This window comes from Halichoerus grypus, chromosome 6 (assembly GCF_964656455.1).
Source record: "Halichoerus grypus chromosome 6, mHalGry1.hap1.1, whole genome shotgun sequence".
Taxonomy (NCBI): domain Eukaryota; kingdom Metazoa; phylum Chordata; class Mammalia; order Carnivora; family Phocidae; genus Halichoerus; species Halichoerus grypus.
The window spans coordinates 134,432,417-134,452,326 of record NC_135717.1 but is presented as its reverse complement, the minus strand read 5'-3'; the positions used below and the strand labels follow the sequence as shown (position 1 = coordinate 134,452,326).

The 19,910-nt window shown below is 36.8% G+C and overlaps 1 protein-coding gene and 1 pseudogene across 3 annotated transcripts in view; one reads left to right on the top strand and one right to left on the bottom strand.

The window, feature by feature from the left end:
• TBC1D15 (TBC1 domain family member 15) overlaps positions 1 to 19,910 on the bottom strand; it is an 85,964-nt gene that overhangs the window by 63,122 nt on the left and 2,932 nt on the right. For 2 of the 3 annotated variants that reach the window (XR_013449278.1, XM_078076294.1), the window contains exon 2: positions 6,494 to 6,536. The exons of the other annotated variant lie outside the window; for it this stretch is intronic. Coding sequence is in view for 1 of the 2 variants with exons in the window: in XM_078076294.1 (XP_077932420.1) it covers positions 6,494 to 6,526 (33 nt within the window). In the remaining variant the exon portion in view is untranslated. The remainder of the gene's footprint in view (positions 1 to 6,493; positions 6,537 to 19,910) is intronic. 3 annotated transcript variants of the gene reach the window in all.
• LOC118525147 (U6 spliceosomal RNA) lies at positions 7,024 to 7,116 on the top strand (annotated as a pseudogene).

Genomic DNA, 19,910 nt, shown 5'->3' with positions numbered 1-19,910 from the left:
GTTACACATTGCTTAGTAATAAAAAATAATTTTAATAAGTAAAAAAGGAAATTGCAGAAGTATAAACTATAACCTTTCCAGACTTCAATTTATCAATTTTCAAAACAAGAGGTTAAACTAGATAATTATATGTGGGGCCACAATATGAAGTTAAGGGAAAGAAATCCGTTAAAATCTCAAGCTTTAGTGAGAAATAGATCAGAGAGACATGTCTGGAAACTACATGTTAGCATACTTTCACCTAAGTCTCAGCTAAAACAATAATCAAGAGCTTCATAGTTCTCCCGTCGCCTGGGTGGCTCTGTTGGTTAGGCCTCTGATTCTTGGTTTCAGCTCAGATCATGATCTCATGGATCAAGGGATCAAGCCCCACATCAGGCTCCCTGCTCAGTAGGGAGTCTGCTTGAAATTCTCTCCCTCTGCCCCCCCCCCCAAAAAGAGCTTCATAGTTCTCATAGTAGAAAAAAGGACACTCATTTTGACCAGAAAAGTTTGGTATCATTAACAATGCAATCTAAAATTCTGTGATACTATTAACACTAAACAGACTCTGGAACCTTAATAAAGTAAGTGAATCCTAAAGAACCAAATAAAATACTTTACCTAACTGAAGCACCTAAGAAGAGTTCCTTACTCTTTCTTTCCCATGCATATATTGGTCAAGTGTTGCCTATTCTCGTTTTCATTTAAGAAAAAGTTGAGTTTCCTAAGTAATTTCACTGAGAAAATATTTAAAAAGCATTAAAGTACCAGGCACCTTACAAAAAAATCCAAGCTGCACTCATTCTGGGTTCTGTCCTTAACTCTTTAGCACTTTCTGAGGAACAAATTACACGTCCAAAAATCCACAACTCCAAACCCAGACTTGTACTATCTTTAGAAAGCAGTCATGTTCAGCTTTCTAATTTGAAGGGTGTGATGTTAATCAATACAAATTATTAATCCTGCCAGAAATAGAATGAAATTAATAAACTTACCTTCCTGAGCTCCTAAACCTTATGAAGTCTTATGAGACTTACAGGGACCAAACAAACTAGTTACATCAGTACATAATTTACTTCAAATAGTAAACAACTAAATGATAAGTTTTAACTATTTATTGTTTTCAAAGCACTCCGATCTTATTTAATCCTCAGAGCCAAATTGAATGTCTCAGAAATAGACTTTATTTCCATCTCCATCTTACAGAAGAATAAACTGAGACACAAAGCGGTTCAGAGACTTTACTCAAGACCACATGCATACCAAAGAAAGGAGTGGATTTCAGATTTCCCAATACCTTCATCCATTAAATTTCAACCGTTATTGCCTCAAGAAACTACCAGAAAAATTTCACATGGCTTCCCTAGAGGAAAGCAGTTTCTGAAATTGCTTAGATGTACAAAATAATGCTGCTTAGGACTAAAAACAATTTTTAAATGTCTTTCATTTATAAATCAATGCAGCAGCTAACTACTTAATAATCTGGCCGTTAAACAAAAATCTTTGGTTTTCACCCCTCTGTAATTCTAAATATTATACACAAAAAGCTAGTACTCTCTTTTATATCATCTTGGTTTGAATCATTCATTTTAATATAGTCCTTCACTCTATTTTTGCGGGAATGATTTTACTTATTTTTTTATTTACAGCATATGTCCATCACTCAAGCTTCTGAGTACATGTGCCTAATAAAATACAACTCTACAGGTATCAACTACCTTCAATAGCTCAAAACACAAAAACAGAAGTCCAACTAAAATTCTGATCTTACACAATATAAAAATGGTATTTCTTCTTCATTAGACTCTATAAGTGAATTGATTCCTGAGGAGTATCTTTCTGCCATAGGACATTTTGCTTCCTATCTTCATCAATAGTAATAATTAGAATTTGAAAAGCTATCTCCAAGCTTGTTTGATATGAAAAATTATTTCGCTACAGGGAATAATTATGGTATCAGGAATTTCATCTGAGGCAATACATTTAGTAAAACAGGTTTCCAATTTCTTTACTCTGGTTTTGTTCATAATCTCTAATGCAAAATAAAAAGAAAAGTTAAAATGCTATTATCAGCATGTAATACTCTATTATGCATTACTTTACACAGCATTTGTATGTTATCACATTTGATCCTCATAACACAATTAGATATGTGTTATCATTCCCACTTTGTAACTGAGAAAAAATGCAAGGGAAGTTAAGTGATTTGATCAAGGTTCTTCCACTAGTCTGGGGTTGAGATCCAGAAATCTGCTCTGACATGTTTTATTTGTCCAAAGGGTACAAAATGACAAGCCAATCAACATAAGGTGCAGTATATAAAGACACTAGCAAAATTATTCCAGTATACTATAGCTCATATTCCAATCTGAAGAACTCAGCAATTACCAATGCTGTGAACATAAGTAGGTCCTCTGTGCTACAGGAAGCAAAGAAAGGACACCAGCAATGCCTCTCTTTCTACTACCTGAGATTTGAGACAAGATGAAGAGTTCATACGCATAATAGAAAAAAAATGTAAGTCAGAAAGAAAAACAAGAAAAAATCATACTCCAATGAGGTAAAGGGCAAATAAAACTGATGTCAGGAAGTTCGCAAATGGTATATTTGCTGCTGAAGCAAGCACAGGAAGCTGGGAATGTAGAGCTAGGAGAAGAAAAAGACTGAGACAAAAGTCTGCACTACTAGAGATGACAGCACGTTTGAGACTCCTTGAATTATCCACACCAAGCACCCCAAATAGGAACACAATGTACAGGCAGTAAAGACATCCCATGATTGCTACCCTAAGGACAAAGGCACTGACTGAATGTAAAAATATAACAGCCTAATCATTTCTCTAGCACACATATCTGAGATACTGTAAAAAGTCTATGTCAGATTCTCCAAGCCTAATAACTCACAAATTTACGATATTCTACAACAGAACAAACTATATGGCAAAAACACATCTGTGATACATCTCTAATGAAGATACAAATGGTGCTTTCACTTCATCTTCCAGTTTATTTGGCAGGGAAAATAAAGCATGAAAACTGTACACAACAGGATATACAGTTGTCAAAATCAGGATTTGGGTGGTTTGGGGTAGTTTTGGGTTTGGGTTTTTGAACCATGATTCCTGTATGGTCCAATTTCTCGAAATCAAGAAATACCGTGTTTGGGTGGTTTGGGGTAGTTTTGGGTTTTGGTTTTTGGACCATGATTCCTGTATGGTTCAATTTCTTGAAATCAAGAAATACCATGTTAAAATGAAACAGGAGAATAAACAAACTACCTAAGGAAAAATAAATATCACATACCATAAAAGACAAAAGGCGCAAGACTGAGGAAAAAAAAGAACTGAAAGAAGTATCCAGTAATACTAAATAGAGAACATGAAAGAAGAATTGAAATACAAACAAAAAAAGACAGGACAGCAGTGTTTAAAAAATGCTAGTACCAATAACGAAATGCAAGAAAGTAAGTACTACAAAAGTTAGGGCAGTGGTTACTTGGGGGAAAAGGGTACATGGAAGATCTTCTGGAGTGGCTGTAAAGCTCTATTTCTTGACTGAAGTGGTGGTTACAAGGATGTCTGCCTTATGAAGTTATAGACGTACCATTTCTCTGTAAATAAGTTTTGTTTTTCAACCAAAATGCTAAAAATCACTGGTAATAAAAGCAAAATGTGCAGTTTTACAAACAATTTAAACCAAATCTCATAGCTAGTGGAGGAATACTGTCAGATGGAAATCATGACATGAATTCAACAATGAAAGGACATACACTGAGGAAACTAAACAGAAGGATACATCAAGCAGATTTGAGGGAATAGCACCACCTATCACTACACATACCAGCAAAATAAAAGGAAGGAAAGGAGGGGAAAGAATGTTATCTTTACAGAGATTGTACACAGACTACCAATGAAATAGGGAAAAAAGATACTTTAATATCAATTACAAACTGGCATAAACCCACTCTTATAGAGGTGATGATGACCTTCAGCTACCCATATATCTACTGACATTCTCTAAATACTTAGCACCTGATAAAATTCTTGAATGTCTTGTTGACAACATCACCTCTCGGAAAACACAGAGCAAAAGAAAACCAATACAGATAACAAGAATGAAATGGTTATTACAAAAACTCTGGAAGAGGGGCACCTGGGTGGCTCAGTCAGTCAAGCGTCTGCCTTCGGCTCGGTTCATGATCTCAGGGTCCTGGGATAGAGCCCCATGTCAGGCTCCCTGCTCAGAAAGGAGTCTGCTTCTCCCTCTTCCTCTGCCCCTCTCCACTGCTCATGTGTGCGCTCGACCTCTCTCGCTCTCTCTCTCTCAAATAAGTCTTTAAAAACAAAACAAAAACAAACAAACAAAAAAACCTCTGGAAGAAAAAGATCATCTCAGAGTTCCTAACAACCAAGGAAACAAACTTGGAACACAGTCAAATACTCAGCCTGAGCCTGAGAAAAAAAAGATACATAGCAGAAATAGGTATTAATCCCACCAAAAACAGAGGGGAAAAAACCCTATAATATACATGCAGCCAAGATAGAGAGAAAGAGACTGGATTTACCCTCTCACCAGAAAACAAAAACAAAAACAAAAAAGCAAGCAAGCCAACCAAACCTTTGAAACAGTTTGGTTTTTTTTGTTTTGTTTTTTTTAACAGGTAATGAAAGACAGTGACTGCTCAAAGGAAACAAATGAGGTGAGCCATACAACTGCGGGAGCTTACTGTCTTGAGAGAGTTTCTAGCTGGCAAAGGGAGAGAAAACCCAGACAATACCTAGTAGTCTCCTGGAGTTGAGGACACAGAGCTGGGAATTGGGGGAGGCCAAGACAGAGTTCACAGGACAGAGTCCCAGGGAAGAGAGAAGGGCACAGAGAACTCAAAAGAGATCTGCAGAGGTCCCTCCCTGAGTAGCCAGCAGAGTACTGGTCAGTGCATGTGTATCAGTAATTTACATTAAATTAACTAAGGCTAGGGGGGAAAGTCACTTGAAATTATTAGAAGAAACAATATGCACGCTCACACAGAACTATTCCCACCAGAGTGGGAAACTTCGTAATTCCCAGGGCACTGGATAAAGTACTCAGAACAGCCTAGCCTCAGCAGTGGGGAAAAATTAGTTCCACATTAAATGCCGTGCTGTACCCATCTAACAAAGTTTAAAAACAAGACCCAAAACTGTTGGTTTCCACATAACAGGATAATACATAAATATATAAATATCTACAACCAACAAGATAAAATTCACAAGACCTAACATCTAGTAAAAAAAATTTACCAGGCACACTAACAGGAAAATTTGATCCTAATGAGCAGGAAAATCAACCAATTAAATATGACCCCAAATGACACAAAAAATAGAATTAATAGAGAAGAATATTCAAGCATTATTATAACTGAATTGGATATAGTCAAGATTCTAGAAAAAGTCAGAAATCACTAAGAAGACATCAAAAATATAAAAAACACCCAGTGAACTTCTAGAGATGAAAACTTCAATGTAAGATGAAAAATACACTAAAAGGAATAATGGCAGATTAGACATCGCAGAAGAATAATGAACCTCAAGTTACAGCAATAGAAACTATATACACACAGGAAAAAAAGACTGAGAAAAGGTGAAGAGAGCATCAGTGAGCTGCAGGAAAACTTCAAGTGGTCTAATATACATATAATTGAAGTACTTGAAGATGATGAAGGGGAGAAACAGAAAAAGATCTCTTTTGAAAAAATAACTGCAGACATTTTTCCAAATTTGATGAAGACTAATAAACCCACAGATCTAAACACCCCAATGAACTCAAAATTGCAAGAATCACAAAGAGAACTATATATAGGTACATCATAATCAAATTGTACAAAATCAGTAATATACAGAAAATCTTGAAATCAGCCAGAGGAAAAAAAAACGTTAAATATAACGAGTTCAGCAGATTTCTTTTTAGAAACAAGACTAGAAAACAATGAAGAAACACTTTTTTCTTTTTAACCATGTTACTAAGATATGACTGACATGAATTTAATGTGTACAATTTTTTTAAAAAGATCTAATTTATTTATTTGACAAAGAGAGAGTATAAGCAGGGGGAGTGGCAGGGAGAGGGAGAAGGAGGCTCCCGCTGAGCAGAGAGCCCGATGTGGGGCTCAATCCTGGGACCCTGGGATCATGACCTGAGCCAAAGGCAGACACTTAGCCAACAGAGCCACCCAGGCACCTCTAATGTGTATGATTTTTAAAAAGATTTTATTTATTTGAGATAGAGAAGGCAAACGCACACACGCACATGCAGGAGCAGGGATGGGGTAGAGGGAGAGGGAGAAACAGGCTCCCTGGGAGCGTGGACGCGGGGCTCAGTTCCAGGACTCTGAGATCATGACCGGAGCCGAAGGCAGATGTTTAACCAACTGAGCCACCCAGGCGCCCCTTTAATGTGTATGATTTGGTAATAAGTCTGGGGATAAGTATACACCCATGAAACCATCATCATCAAGCCATAAACATATCCATCACCTCTGAATGCTTCTTCCTATCTCCTTGGAACATCTTGAAAGTACTGAAAGGAAAAAAACATTGTTAACCTATAATTCTACATGCAGAGAAAATATCTTTCAAAAGAAGAAGATAAAATACTTTTTCAGACATATAAAAGCTAAAAAAGGGGCGCCTGGGTGGCTCAGTCGTTAAGCGTCTGCCTTCAGCTCAGGTCATGATCCCGGGGTCCTGGGATCGAGTCCCACATCGGGCTCCCTTGCTCAGCAGGAAGCCTGCTTCTCCCTCTCCCACTCCCCCTGCTTGTGTTCCTGCTCTCGCTAACTCTCTGTCAAATAAATAAAATCTTTTAAAAAAAAAAAAAAAGCTAAAAAAAAATTCCCTCACCATCAGACCTACACTACAAAAAATGTTAAAGGAAGTCTTTCAGACAGAACAAATTATACTAGAAGGAAATCTGAATCTACACACAGAAATGAAAGCCACCCAAAATAGTTAACTATGTGGATAAACACATTTTATTTCTTGTTAATCAAATCTCTTTGTTTAAAGTGTAAGTAGAATGCAGCACATAAACTAAAATTGGAACAATACACAGAGAAGATTAGGATGACATGGAAATTCGTGAAGTGTTCCATATTTTTTCACTATATTGTACACCTGAAACTAACATAACACTTTATGTTAACCATACCAGAATTTTTTTTTTTTTATGTTCAGTTAGCCGACATATAGTATATCATTAGTTTTTGATGTAGTGTTCAACCATTCATTAGTGGCGTATAACACCCAGTGCTCATTGTAACATGTGCCCTCCTCAATACCCATCACCCAATTACCCCATTCCCCCCCACCCCCCTTCCCACTGCAACCCTCAGTTTGTTTCCTGGAGTCCAGAGTCTCTCATGGTTTGTCTCCCTCCCTGATTTCTTCCCATTCAGTTTTCCCTCCCTTACCCCATGGTCCTCTGCACTATTCCTTATGTTCCACATATGAGTGAAACCATATGATAACTGTCTTTCTCTGCTTTCTCTCACTTAGCAAAATACCCTCCAGTTCCATCCACGTCGATGCAAATGGTAGGTATTCATCCTTTCTGATGGCTGAGTAATATTCCATTGACCATACCAGAATTTAAAATAAAAGAGAAAAAAAGAAAGCACAACTAGATAAATGCACGTATGTCTTTGTTTTGTGGGTTTGTAACACAGGCAAAGTAAAATAAAAATAACACAAAGGTCAGGAGAAGAGAAATGGAAGTATATTATTCTAAGTTCTTATACTTTACGCCAAGTAGTATAACTCTCGAAGATAAATGTTAAATGTTAAAGATGTAGAAGTTAAGGTAAGTTAAAGTAGTAAAGATGTATACTATAAGCCCTAAAGCAATCTCTAAAATAAGAGATATAGCTAATAAGGCAACAAAGGAAGTAAACATGGAATAATTAAAACTACTCCGTTAATCACAAAGAAGGCAGAAATAGAAAATGAAACAAAGAAAAGATGGGGCAAAGAGACAACAAATAGCAAAATGACAGATTTAAATTTAACCACATCAGTAATTGCATTAAATGTAAATCATCTAAAGACTCCAACTAAAAAGAAGCTGTCAGACTGGATAAAAAATAAAACCAAACTCTATGCTACCTAAAAATATTTTAAATATAGAGACAAACAGGTTTAAAAAAAAAGGAAAGATATATCACACTAACACAATCAAAAGAAAGCTAGAAGGGCTATATTAGTATAAGACAAAAGTAAATTTCATAGCCAAAGAAATATTAGCAGGTATAAGGATAATTTCAGAATGATAAGGTAGTCTATACATCAATACAATCTAACAACCCTAAATGTTTATGCACCTAACAACAGAATTTCAAAAATTTTAAACATAAACTGATAGAACTGCACAAATAAACAAATCCACAGTTAAGAGTCAGATTTCAATACACCTCTTTCAGTAACTCCTAAAACAGCTGACAAAATATCAGTCACAATGTAACAACTTGACCTGATTGGCACTTACAGAACACTCTACCCAACAACAGAATACACTTTCTTTTCAACTGTATACAAAACATCTACCAAGACAGATCATATTTTGGACCATAAAACAAATCTCAGTATATTTAAGAGTTCAAGTATATTATGTGACAATGATAGAATTAAATTACAAATCAGTGAATGAAATATCTTCAGAACATTCCCACATATCTAGAAATTAGTAACATCTAAATAATCCAAGGGTCAAAGAAAAAAATCAAAAGGGAAATTAGGAAAAATGTGAACTGAATGAAAATACAAACACAGGGGCACCTGGGTGGCTCAGCCGGTTAGGCGTCTGCCTTCGGCTCAGGTCATGATCTCAGGGCTCTGGGATGGAGCCCCATGTCAGGCTCCCTGCTGAGTGGGGAGGCTGCTTCTCCCTCTCCCACTGTGCCTCCCTCTCCCTCTGTGCCTCCCCCCCCCACTCATGTTCTCTCTACCTCAAAAAAATAAATAAAAGCTTAAAAAAGAAAATGCAAACACATATAAAAATTTATGCAGTGTCAGGGTACCTGGGTGGCTCAGTCGACTGGGCGTCTGTCTTCAGCTCAGGTCATGATCCCAGGGTCCTGGGATCGAGCCCCTCATCGGGCACCCTGCTCACCAGGGATCTGCTTCTCCATCTTTCCCCTGCCTCCCACCCCGCTCGTGCTCTCTCTCTCCCAAATAAATAAATGAATAATCTTTAAAGAAAAAATTTGTGTGGTGTCACTAAGCAGTGCTTAGTGAGTGGGAAATGTATAGCACTACATGCCTTTATTAGAAAAGAAAAAAGGCCTCAAATTAATGACCTCAGCTTCTAACTTAAGATACTAGAAAAAGAATTGCAAATGAAACCCAAAGCAAGCAGAAAGAAATAACGATCAGAGTAGAAATCAATAAAAATAGAAAAAAGAAAAATGGGGGAGGGGGAAATCAATGAAACCAAAAACTACTTCTTTAAGAATAAAACTGGTAAAACTCTAGCCAGACTGATAAGGAAAAAACAAAAGACACAAATTAACCAATACTAAGAATTAGAGCGTTAACATCACTACAGATTTACACAGAAAAAAGATACCAAGAAAAAAAAGGGAAAAAAGATACTAAGAAATTTCTTGACCTTAGACTAATAAATTTGACAACTTAGAAAAAACAGATAAATTCCTTAAGAGACAAAGCTATCAAAGCTCACTCAAGATGAAACAGATAACCTGAGTAGCCCAGTATCAATTAAGGAAATTGAATTTGTAGTTAAAAACCTTAAGACAAAGAAAATTCCAGGCCCAGATGCTTCTACTGATGAATTTTGCCAAATATTTATAGAAGTAATACCAACCCTACACAAACTCTTTCAGAAAACTGAAGAGTAACTTCCCAACCATTCTATGAGGCCAGCATTATTACCCTGACACCAAAATGAAACTAAAACATTACAAGAATATAAAACTATAGACCAATATATCTCATGAACTTAGATGCAAAAATTCTAAACAAAATTTAGCAAACTGAATCCAACAATACGCAAAAATGAAAATACTTCATGACCAAGTGGGGTTTACCCTACTTGAGGTTGGTTTAATATTCAAAAATCAATCCCTGTAAATTCGCCATAGTGAAAAAAATTTTAAAGAATAACCATATGATCTTGGGGCACCTGGGTGGCTCAGATGGTTAACCATCTGCCTTCGGCTCGGGTCATGATCCCAGGGTCCTGGGATCAAGCCCCATGTCCAGCTCCTGGCTCAGGAGGGAGCCTGCTTCTCCCTCTGCCTCTCCCCCTGCTCGTGCTCTCTCTCTCTCTCTCTCTGTATCTCTGTGTCTCGAATGAATAAATAAAATATTTTTTAAAAAATTAAAAAAAAAAGAATAACCATGTTTTTTTTTTTTAAGATTTTATTTATTTGAGAGAGAGAGACACAGCAAAAGAGGGAACACAAGCAGGGGGAGAGGGAGAAGCAGGCTCTCTGCCGAGCAGGGAGCCTGATGCAGGGCTCGATCCCAGGACCCTGGGATCATGACCTGAGCCGAAGGCAGACGCTTAACGACTGAGCCACCCAGGCGCCCTAACCATATGATCTTAAAAGGTGCAGAAAAAGCATTCAACAAAATCCAACATCCATTTCTGACAAAAACTCTCAGCAAATTAAGAATAGAAGGAACCTTTCTCAGTCTGATAAAAGGCACCTATGAAACACTAGAGCTGATACCACATATCATATAAAGACTGAACGTTTTTTTCCTAAGATCAAGAACAAGATAAGGGTGTCCAGTCTTACTACTCTGTTCAACACTGTACTTGAGGTTTTAGATATCACAATAAAGAAAAAATAAAAGACATCTATATTGGAACAAAGAAGTAATACAACTTATTTGCAGATGACATGATTGTCTATGTAGAAAATCCAGTAGAATCTACAAAAAAGCTACTAAAACTACGTGAATTTATTATTATTTTTTTAAAGATTTATTTATTTGACAGAGAGAGACACAGCAAGAGAGGGAACACAAGCAGGTGTAGTGGGAGAGGGAGAAGCAGGCTTCCCACCGAGCAGAGAGCCCGAAGCGGGGCTCGATCCCAGGACCCTGGGATCATGATCTGAGCCGAAGGCAGACGCTTAACGACTGAGCCACCCAGGCGCCCCCTAAGTGAATTTATTTACAAGAATCCAGGACTCAAGATCAATATACAAAAATCAACTACATATTAATAAATAAATATAAATATGTATTAAATACAGCATTTACAATAACATCAAAAACTATCAAGTACTCAGATATAAATCTTATTTAAATGCAATTAGCCAACATATAGTACATCATTAGTTTCAAATGTAGTGTTCAATAATTCAATAATTTATCAGTTTCATATAACACCCAGTGCTCATCACATCACATGCCCTCCTTAATGCCTATCACCCAATTACCCCAGCCCCCCACCTACCTCCCCTCCAGCAACCCTGTTTGTTTCCTATGTTTCCTCATGGTTTGTCTCCCTCTCTGATTTCTTTCCATTCCACTTTCCCTCCCTTCCCCATGATCCTCTATGCTATTTCTTATATTCCACATATAAGTGAAACCACATGACAACTATCTTTCTCTGCTCAGTTATAAGTCTAATAGATGTGCAAGACTTCTAAACTGAAGATTATAAACGTATTTGAGAGAAATGAAAGAAGACCTAAATTACATACAAAATACACCATGTTCACGGCTCAGGAGAATCATATTGCTAAGATGTCCATTCTCCCCCAAACTGACCTCTAGATTGATTGCAATGCCAATCAAAATCCCAGCAGGTTCTTTTGGAGATATTAACAAGCTGATTCTAAATTTGGTGGAAATTCAAAGGACCTAGAATAATCAAATCAGCCTTGAAAGAGAATAATGGTGAAGCACTGACATACCTCACTATAAGACTCAATATAAATCTATAGTAATCAAGAAAATGTATTATTGGGCGCCTGGGTGGCTCAGTTGGTTAGGCGACTGCCTTCGGCTCAGGTCATGATCCTGGAGTCCCGGGATCGAGTCCCGCGTCGGGCTCCCTGCTCGGCAGGGAGTCTGCTTCTCCCTCTGACCCTCCTCCCTCTCATGCTCTCTGTCTCTCATTCTCTCTCTCTCTCAAATAAATAAAATCTTTCAAAAAAAAAAAAAAGAAAATGTATTATTGATGTAAAGAAAAATAAACAGACTGACAGTACAGAATAAAGAGTTCAAAAATCAACATATATATATATATGGTAAATTTATTTTTGACAAAAGCAATTCAGCAAAGAATGGTCTTTTCAATAGCACTTGAAAAACTGCTCTTCAGTGTGCAAAAAATAAACTTCAATCCATATACTGCACCACATACACAAATTAAATTGAAATGGGTCACAGGTTTAAAGGCAAAAAGTAAATCTACAGGGGCTCTTGGGTGGCACAGTCAGTTAAGCATCTGACTCTTGGTTTAGGCTCGGGTCGTGATCTCAGGGGGGTGAGATCAAGCTCCATGTCAGGCACCACACTCAGAGGGAGTCTGCTTGAAATTCTCTCTCTCCCGCTGCCCCTTCCTAAACTGTGCTTGCATGCATGTGCTCTCTCTTTCAAATAAATAAATTTAAAAAAAACAAAACAAAACAAAAACTACAAAATTGAGGAAGAAAACATAGGAGATAATCTTACGGCCTTGGTTCAGCAAAAATTTTTTAGAAATGACACCAAAAGCATAAAAGAAAAAAACTGACACATCAACAAAATTGAACACTTCTGCTCTTTAAAAGACATTATCAAGCAAATGAAAAGCCAAGGCTCAGGCAGGGAAAAGACATTTGCAAATCACATCACATATCTAATAAAGGACCTATATCCAGAACATAAGAACTCTCAAAACTCAGTAACAAGAAAATGAGTAACACAGTTTAAAATAAAATGGGGAAAAGATATGAACAGACACTTCACCAAGGAAGATATAGGGATGGCATATAACCACATGAAAAGATGCTCAACATCATTAATCATTAGGGAAATGCAAATTGAAACCATAATGAAATACTACACATCTATTACAATGGCTATAATTAAAAAGACTAACATGCCAAATGTTGACAGAGATGTGGAACAGTTGGGACTTTCATACACCACAGTGAGAATGTAAAAATGGTACATCTACTTGGGAAAATAGCTTGGCAGTTTCTTAAAATGCTAAGCGTGCAACTAACATGATCCAGCCATTCTACTCCGTGGTATTTGCCCAAGAAAACAGAAAGCATCTGTTCATACAAAGACTATACCAATTTTCGTAGAAGCTCTATTTGTAACAGCCAAAAGTAGAAAAAAATCCAATGTCTATCAACAGGTTAATGAATGAACAAATCTTGGTATACCCATACAATGGAATACTATTTGGCAATAAAAATGAATAAACTAATGATACATGCAATATTAATGAATCTTAAAATAAATATGCTGAATTTATATGAAATTCTAGAAAATGTAAACTAATCTATAGTGATAAAAAGTGATAAAAAGAAGCTCAGTGGTTGCCTATGGACAAGGTAAAAGTAGTGATAGATTACTGTGAGTCAAGAGGAAACTTTGACAGAAATATCATCATCCTGATTGTGTTGATGGGTTCACAGTATATACATGCATAAGTTATCAAATCACACACTGTATGTATAACTTATGACAATCCATATACTGCACCACATACACAATCCATATACTGCACCACATACACAAAAAGTTATTGTCAATTGTACCTCAAACTGTATGAAAAATATTTTACATGAAAGGTCTATTGTTTTAAACTGTAAAACCCCATATCAAGGTAAATATGTAAATAGAGATAGTTCCCTTAAAAAAAAAAAGAAAGAAAAGGGAAGTTGATCCTGCCTCAAAAAAAAAATTAGATTACACCCTGTTTTCATTGCAGATTAGGTGTCCATAGGGAGCAAACAACTATCAACAAAGACTTGCCACTTAGTGGTATTAAGCTAATTATATAAAACTGATTCAAACTGAAACTTTTATTAGGCACTTACTATGTGCCAGACATCATGAAGAACAGAAAAATAAACAAGATAAAGTTCCTTGCATGTACCTGGCAATGTTATAAAAAAGGTAAAATCTTTACACAAACTAGAATAGTCTAAGCACTACCCACCCTCTTGGGAGGGGGAGAAAAACAACAACGTATTAAAGTACTAAAAAAAGGATAAAAGTTGTTCATTTGGAATAAAACTGCCTCATGCCCTCCAGGATCTTATCTATTCTTAAATATTTGCTAAGATGCCTAAGCAGGTAAGTATATTTATAAAACTCTCAGTGATGATGGCCTGCTGATGGCAAAACAAACTGCACATTTTTTTCCTTTAGCAAAGGAACTCCGCCAGATATAACTTATTAAAAGAACTCTAGACCACAGCAAATGTTCTAGAATAAACTTGATGACCTCTAATTTAGCAAAAGTTAAAATTAAAAGGCAAAAATGAAGCAGGCAAACAGATAAATTCAACTTTCTAGATAAACCGAAATGTACTTGGGACTATCCAACTCAAGACCATGCTACTTTCTGACAAAAAAAGCTGGAAAAGATAAGTTGCACAACACAGCAGCAAGTAATTTTTTATATTGTTCCTACACTTGAGTGGGATGGGATTGGATTTTTATTTGTATTATTATCATAATCTTTATTTTCAAAATTTTACAATTCAACCCAGCTTTTTAAAATTCACTATTAAGCTTAGGGGTAAAATTCTTGCCCTAAGTATCTGTTTAAACATATTAATCCAACACCTACTATGCATAACATACATTCTTGAACTGTCGTAGCTATGTTAATTTTATAAGCTAAATTGAACAACAAAAAAAGTTTTAAAAATTTTCTTTAAAACCATTAAGCAGGTGGCGCCTGGGTGGCTCAGTCGTTAAGCATCTGCCTTCAGCTCAGGTCATGGTCCCAGGGTCCTGGGAGCCCCACATCGGGCTCCTGCACAGCGGGAAGCCTGCTTCTCCCTCTTCCACTCCCCCTGCTTGTGTTCCCTCTCTCACTGTCTCTCTCTCTCTGTCAAGTAAATAAATAAATAATCTTTAAAACCATTAAGCATACTGAAAATTTAAACTTTGGTTAGAGAAGGTTATCCCCACAAAATACCAGAGTGAACCTAGAAATTCTAATGAACTCCACACCCAAATATCTAAGCACCTACTTGATATTTCATTTGAATAACCCACAGGCATCTTAAGCTCAGTATGTTTTACCCTATATCTGCTCTTCTGATAGTCCCAGCACTGTCAAAGACATCCCATCCACCCAGTTATCCTTTTTTTTCATCATCCCCATCCTATCTCCTAAATCCCTCAAACCTTCACCTCTGACTTTGATCCCTCATCATTTCTATCCTGAGTTGCCAAAATAACATTCTGGTCTCTCTTCTCCCAATCTAGTCACCTTTCAATAATTTGTGTAAAGTGAGTAATGTGTAAACACTGCCAAAATTGATCTTTATAAAAATGTACATCTGACCATGCCATGACTGAGCTTAAAAATCCTTCTGACTGCACTCTCTATACCTATATTTTACCTCTGCAGCTAATCAACACCTGACACTTCCCAATACATACCAACTTCCTGCCTTGGGCCACTTTGAACTCACCTGTTCCCTCAAAGCCTTGTGCCTTTTTATGTGTGCACTCTTTTATTCTCTCTTCATTACACATTCTCTCTGCACATAACTTCTAAATCCTTCAAAAGACCAATAGCCCATCCAAACTCTTCCCACCACCCCCACTCCACCTAATCTGATTTAGAAGTTTCTTTACTCATACACTCTACACATTTATGAAGCTTCAACAAAATGCTGGGAATAAAAGATTTTGGTGGAAAAACACACACCAAAAAAAGTATCTGCCTAAACCAGTAATGTCATGTAAACCAGTAAATAAATTGCCATAGCAGAGTGTGATGGAAGTATGCACTGGCTCCTGAATGAGATGTCATTTTCAGTTATTTCTCAAAAAAATACATAATGAATGCATGCAATGTGCCAGGCACAGAGCATGTTTCTAGGTATAAATACGTAAGATTCAGTCACTGCCTTCATAGCATTTACAATCTAAGAGGGGATTAGGACAAGAAAACAGCATGAATAGGATACCACAGTAGGACCTAATAAATGATATCTAATCTAGACCTAAGGACTCGGCAGGATGAGAAATCAGAAAGACTTAATTAGAGGGACATGTAAACTGAGACCTGGAGAATGACAATTTTAACTACAAAAGGGCTTATGCTCTTGGCAAAAAGTATATGTTCTACACAGGAAGCAGTAGTTCAGTGCATGGCTGCAATCCAGACCAGACAGTAGAGGTAAAAGAGTTTAGAGACAAGAGTAGAGACCATATCAGATCACAAAGAGTTACACAAACCACGCTCAAGAATTTGGGAGTTTGGAATTTGTCCTGAAGAAAACTCGTTGCCACTAGAAAGCCATTAAAAAGTTCTAGCAGGGGAATGCCATGGTCAGACTTGCCTTTTCTAAGCACACACACCGGCTGCAGAGCCAAGAATGAACAGCTGCAATAATCCAGGGAGGGAGAGATTCATGGTGGCTTGAAGTACAGCAGTGGCGGTGGGGATGAAGAAAGGCAGATGGCTTAGAAATATATTTAGAAGGTCAAAATGATAGGAAGGACTTCATGACTGATTAGATGTGGGAGAGGAAGAGAAGAGAAATCAGGGACAAAACTGAGTGGATGAGGTTATTCACTGACATAGAGAATACAGAAGGAAAAAAGTAAACAGTGAGTTTTATTTGGGACAGTTAATCAGTAATGACTGTGGAACAAAAGAAATGTAGAACATAAATGGTTTTAAGAGTAACAAGTCACAGAAATTCTGGGAGTGAAGATATGGAGATGTTGAGATATTAAGGATGTTACAATTCTCAAATGGCAGGCAGCAGAACCATTATTGCTTCTTAAGGGCAACAGTGTGCCAAACAATGTCAGACAGGAGGACAGGAATAATTTAGCAGTCTGTGGAGGTACAATGAGGACTAAATGAATGACTTCTCTTATACCAAGGACTACAAATACATTACAGTGTTCCACATTAAGAGACAGTAAATAGATTTCATAAGGATTTCCTTCCACCAAAAAGTAAAAATAAAAAAGCTGGGTTATAATTTTTCATTTAGTCCCAGCAGCTATGTCCCATCAAAGACCTAACATTTTAATTCTTTCCCCCCAAAAGCCATGTTTTTATTAACCCATAAACTAACTTGTTAAATTTGCAAACTACTGTACTGTATCAAAAATAAAGTCTATGTTTAACCACTCAGTATCCAAAGAACTCAACATACAAAAGGTATTAAAATGTTTGCTAAAGAATGCCAGAAAAAGGGATGCCTGGGTGGTTCAGTCAGTTAAGCGTCTGCCTTTGGCTCAGGTCATGATCCCAGGGTCTGGGGATCGAGCCCCGCCTTGGGCTCCCTGCTCAGTGGGGAGCCTGCTTCTCCCTCTGCCTGCAGCTGTCCCGCTTGTGCACTCTCTCCCTCTCTCTCTAACAAATAAATAAAATCTAAAAAAAAAAAATAAAGAATACCAGGAAAAAAAAAAAAAAGACATATTGTATTTTACACCAGGAAGGTATTACCATGTTATAAGATCTAGTCTAGGAAAAGAAAAGTTCTCCAGGAAAATCTAGATACTAGAATATTCTTTCCATTTCTTAAGCACAAGGGTTTTACAGGAGTATAAGCATATCTAAAGGGAATTAGAAGGGGCCAAATTCAAGTTACAAGTTATAAGGAGCCAAATTCAAGTTACATGAATTCCTACTAAGAGTGCCATCAAAGCAAACTCTTAAAAAATAACAGCTGATTTCCCAATTGTTTCATGTTTTTTTCCGATAGAACTAAATTCTAAAACAGTCACCGTAAAAACAGAGTGAAACCCAAGTGTACTAAAATAGAACTTTTTAACTCCAAAACAAGAGGACTCTTAGTGATTCCATCTCTCCCTATCTTCTTGCTCATTCCTAATCACTGAATACCTACTATGTGCCAGAATCTTGGCTAGATGCAGGTGAAACACTTCAGGCCCTGCCCTCATAATGAGTCAATTTACTGGTCTTCAGAATACAAACATTCACTAAAAATAGCACCTACTTCAAGGACGTGAAATTCATTTTGCATTTCTTATTTAGACAAGACAAAGAGGTGGGTGTTACTGAGTATTTTCCCTCTAAAGAACTTAAGTCTTTAAGAAAGAAGGTAAGGGGCTATCTGATATACACCCAATGCCTAATATAGTGCTTGGAACAAATCAGATGCTTAATAAATATTTGTTGAATAAATGAATGAAAGTAAACTAACAATCAGAGCAGTGGGTCTAAGGCCAAAACCTACTTCAGGCTATCTCCTTTCTCCTGCCTTTTCTGTGATAGGTAAATTCAACTCATTCCATTAATTCAATTCTGTCCACCAGTTATAGAAGACACAGGATGGTCTTTACAGGCAGTGTCCCTGTTTCTCCCCTCAATATTCACAAGAGAACGTCACTTTCTCTGATTGGTTGACTGTTAAAACATATTGTTCTACAGACAGTTAAAAAAAAAACCTGAACTCTAAAAACTAATCAGGGTTTCTAATCAAACTCAAACCTATTTTCAAAAGCTCAGTTAAAAACAATATTCATGTAAAATTGAATTCATCCACATGCTGACAAAAACCTACCCTTGATTTAGTCAAATCATCAGAGACCTGAAGATGTCAAATTGGTACCCTGTATTTAGTAACTACTGAACTACCCACTGGCATAAAACTATCAGCATCCTAGAGGCATTACAGGGTCCTTTTTTCTTACCAAAAAGATACAGAGGCACCTGATGGTGCAGTCGGTTGAGCGTCCGACTTTTGGTTTCAGCTCAGGTTATGATCTCAGGGGTCATAGGATGGAGCCCCACATCAGGCTCCACATTCATTGTAGAGTCTGCATGAGTTTCTCTCTCCCTCTGCCCCTCCCCCCACAGGCTCTCGCACTATCCTCCTCCCTCATATAATCTCTAAAAAAAAAAAAAAAGATGCAATATATCACATAAGTACATACATTATATTACATAGTACAAAAACCTACAGGAGACTTTATTCTCTGGTCTACCCTTCAGAAACTAGATTTTTGGGGTTTTGCTTTTGGTTTTATTTGAGTGTGGATCCTATCATCCTTATAATGGATCAGGTTCCCCTCTTTACTTTGGCTGCTAAAAAACTTAAGAGCTAAACTGTGCCCCACTAAAGCATACAGTTTATTTAATAAATATACTTCCAGTACCATTTACCTTTTTTACCCTTACTTTCCTTTTACTTTTTTTTCTAATGTATTTTACATAACTATATTGCTTTTATATTTGTGAGCAGCTTAAATCTTTGTGGAAAATGGCAGCAAAAATAAATATTTAACTATTTCCTAACCAATAATAATTTTATAATGTTTAAGAAATCTGAAAGATTTTCCTTAACAATAGTAGCAGCTAACATTTATTGAGCACTTACTTGACACCAGGCACTGTTCTGAATGCTTTGCAAATATTAACTCATTTAATCCTCTTTACAATTCCATGATGGAAATATAATTATTCCTCATTTACAAATGAGAACACTGGGCACAAGGAAGTTAAGAAATTTGCCCAAAGTATACAGCCATAAAGCAGTGGAACCAGAGTCTGAACCCAGACAATCAAACTCCATCTCCTTAATCACCGCCCAATTGGGATGATTTTTCATTCATCAAAACTACATGATTTCTGAAACAAGGTATTTTTCAATTCCTAAAGTAAAAATGAGAATCAGAGGTAGAGCTAACTTCAAAAATGGAAGTATATACCCATACCAAAACCATATTGTAAATCTTTAAAATTCTGCTA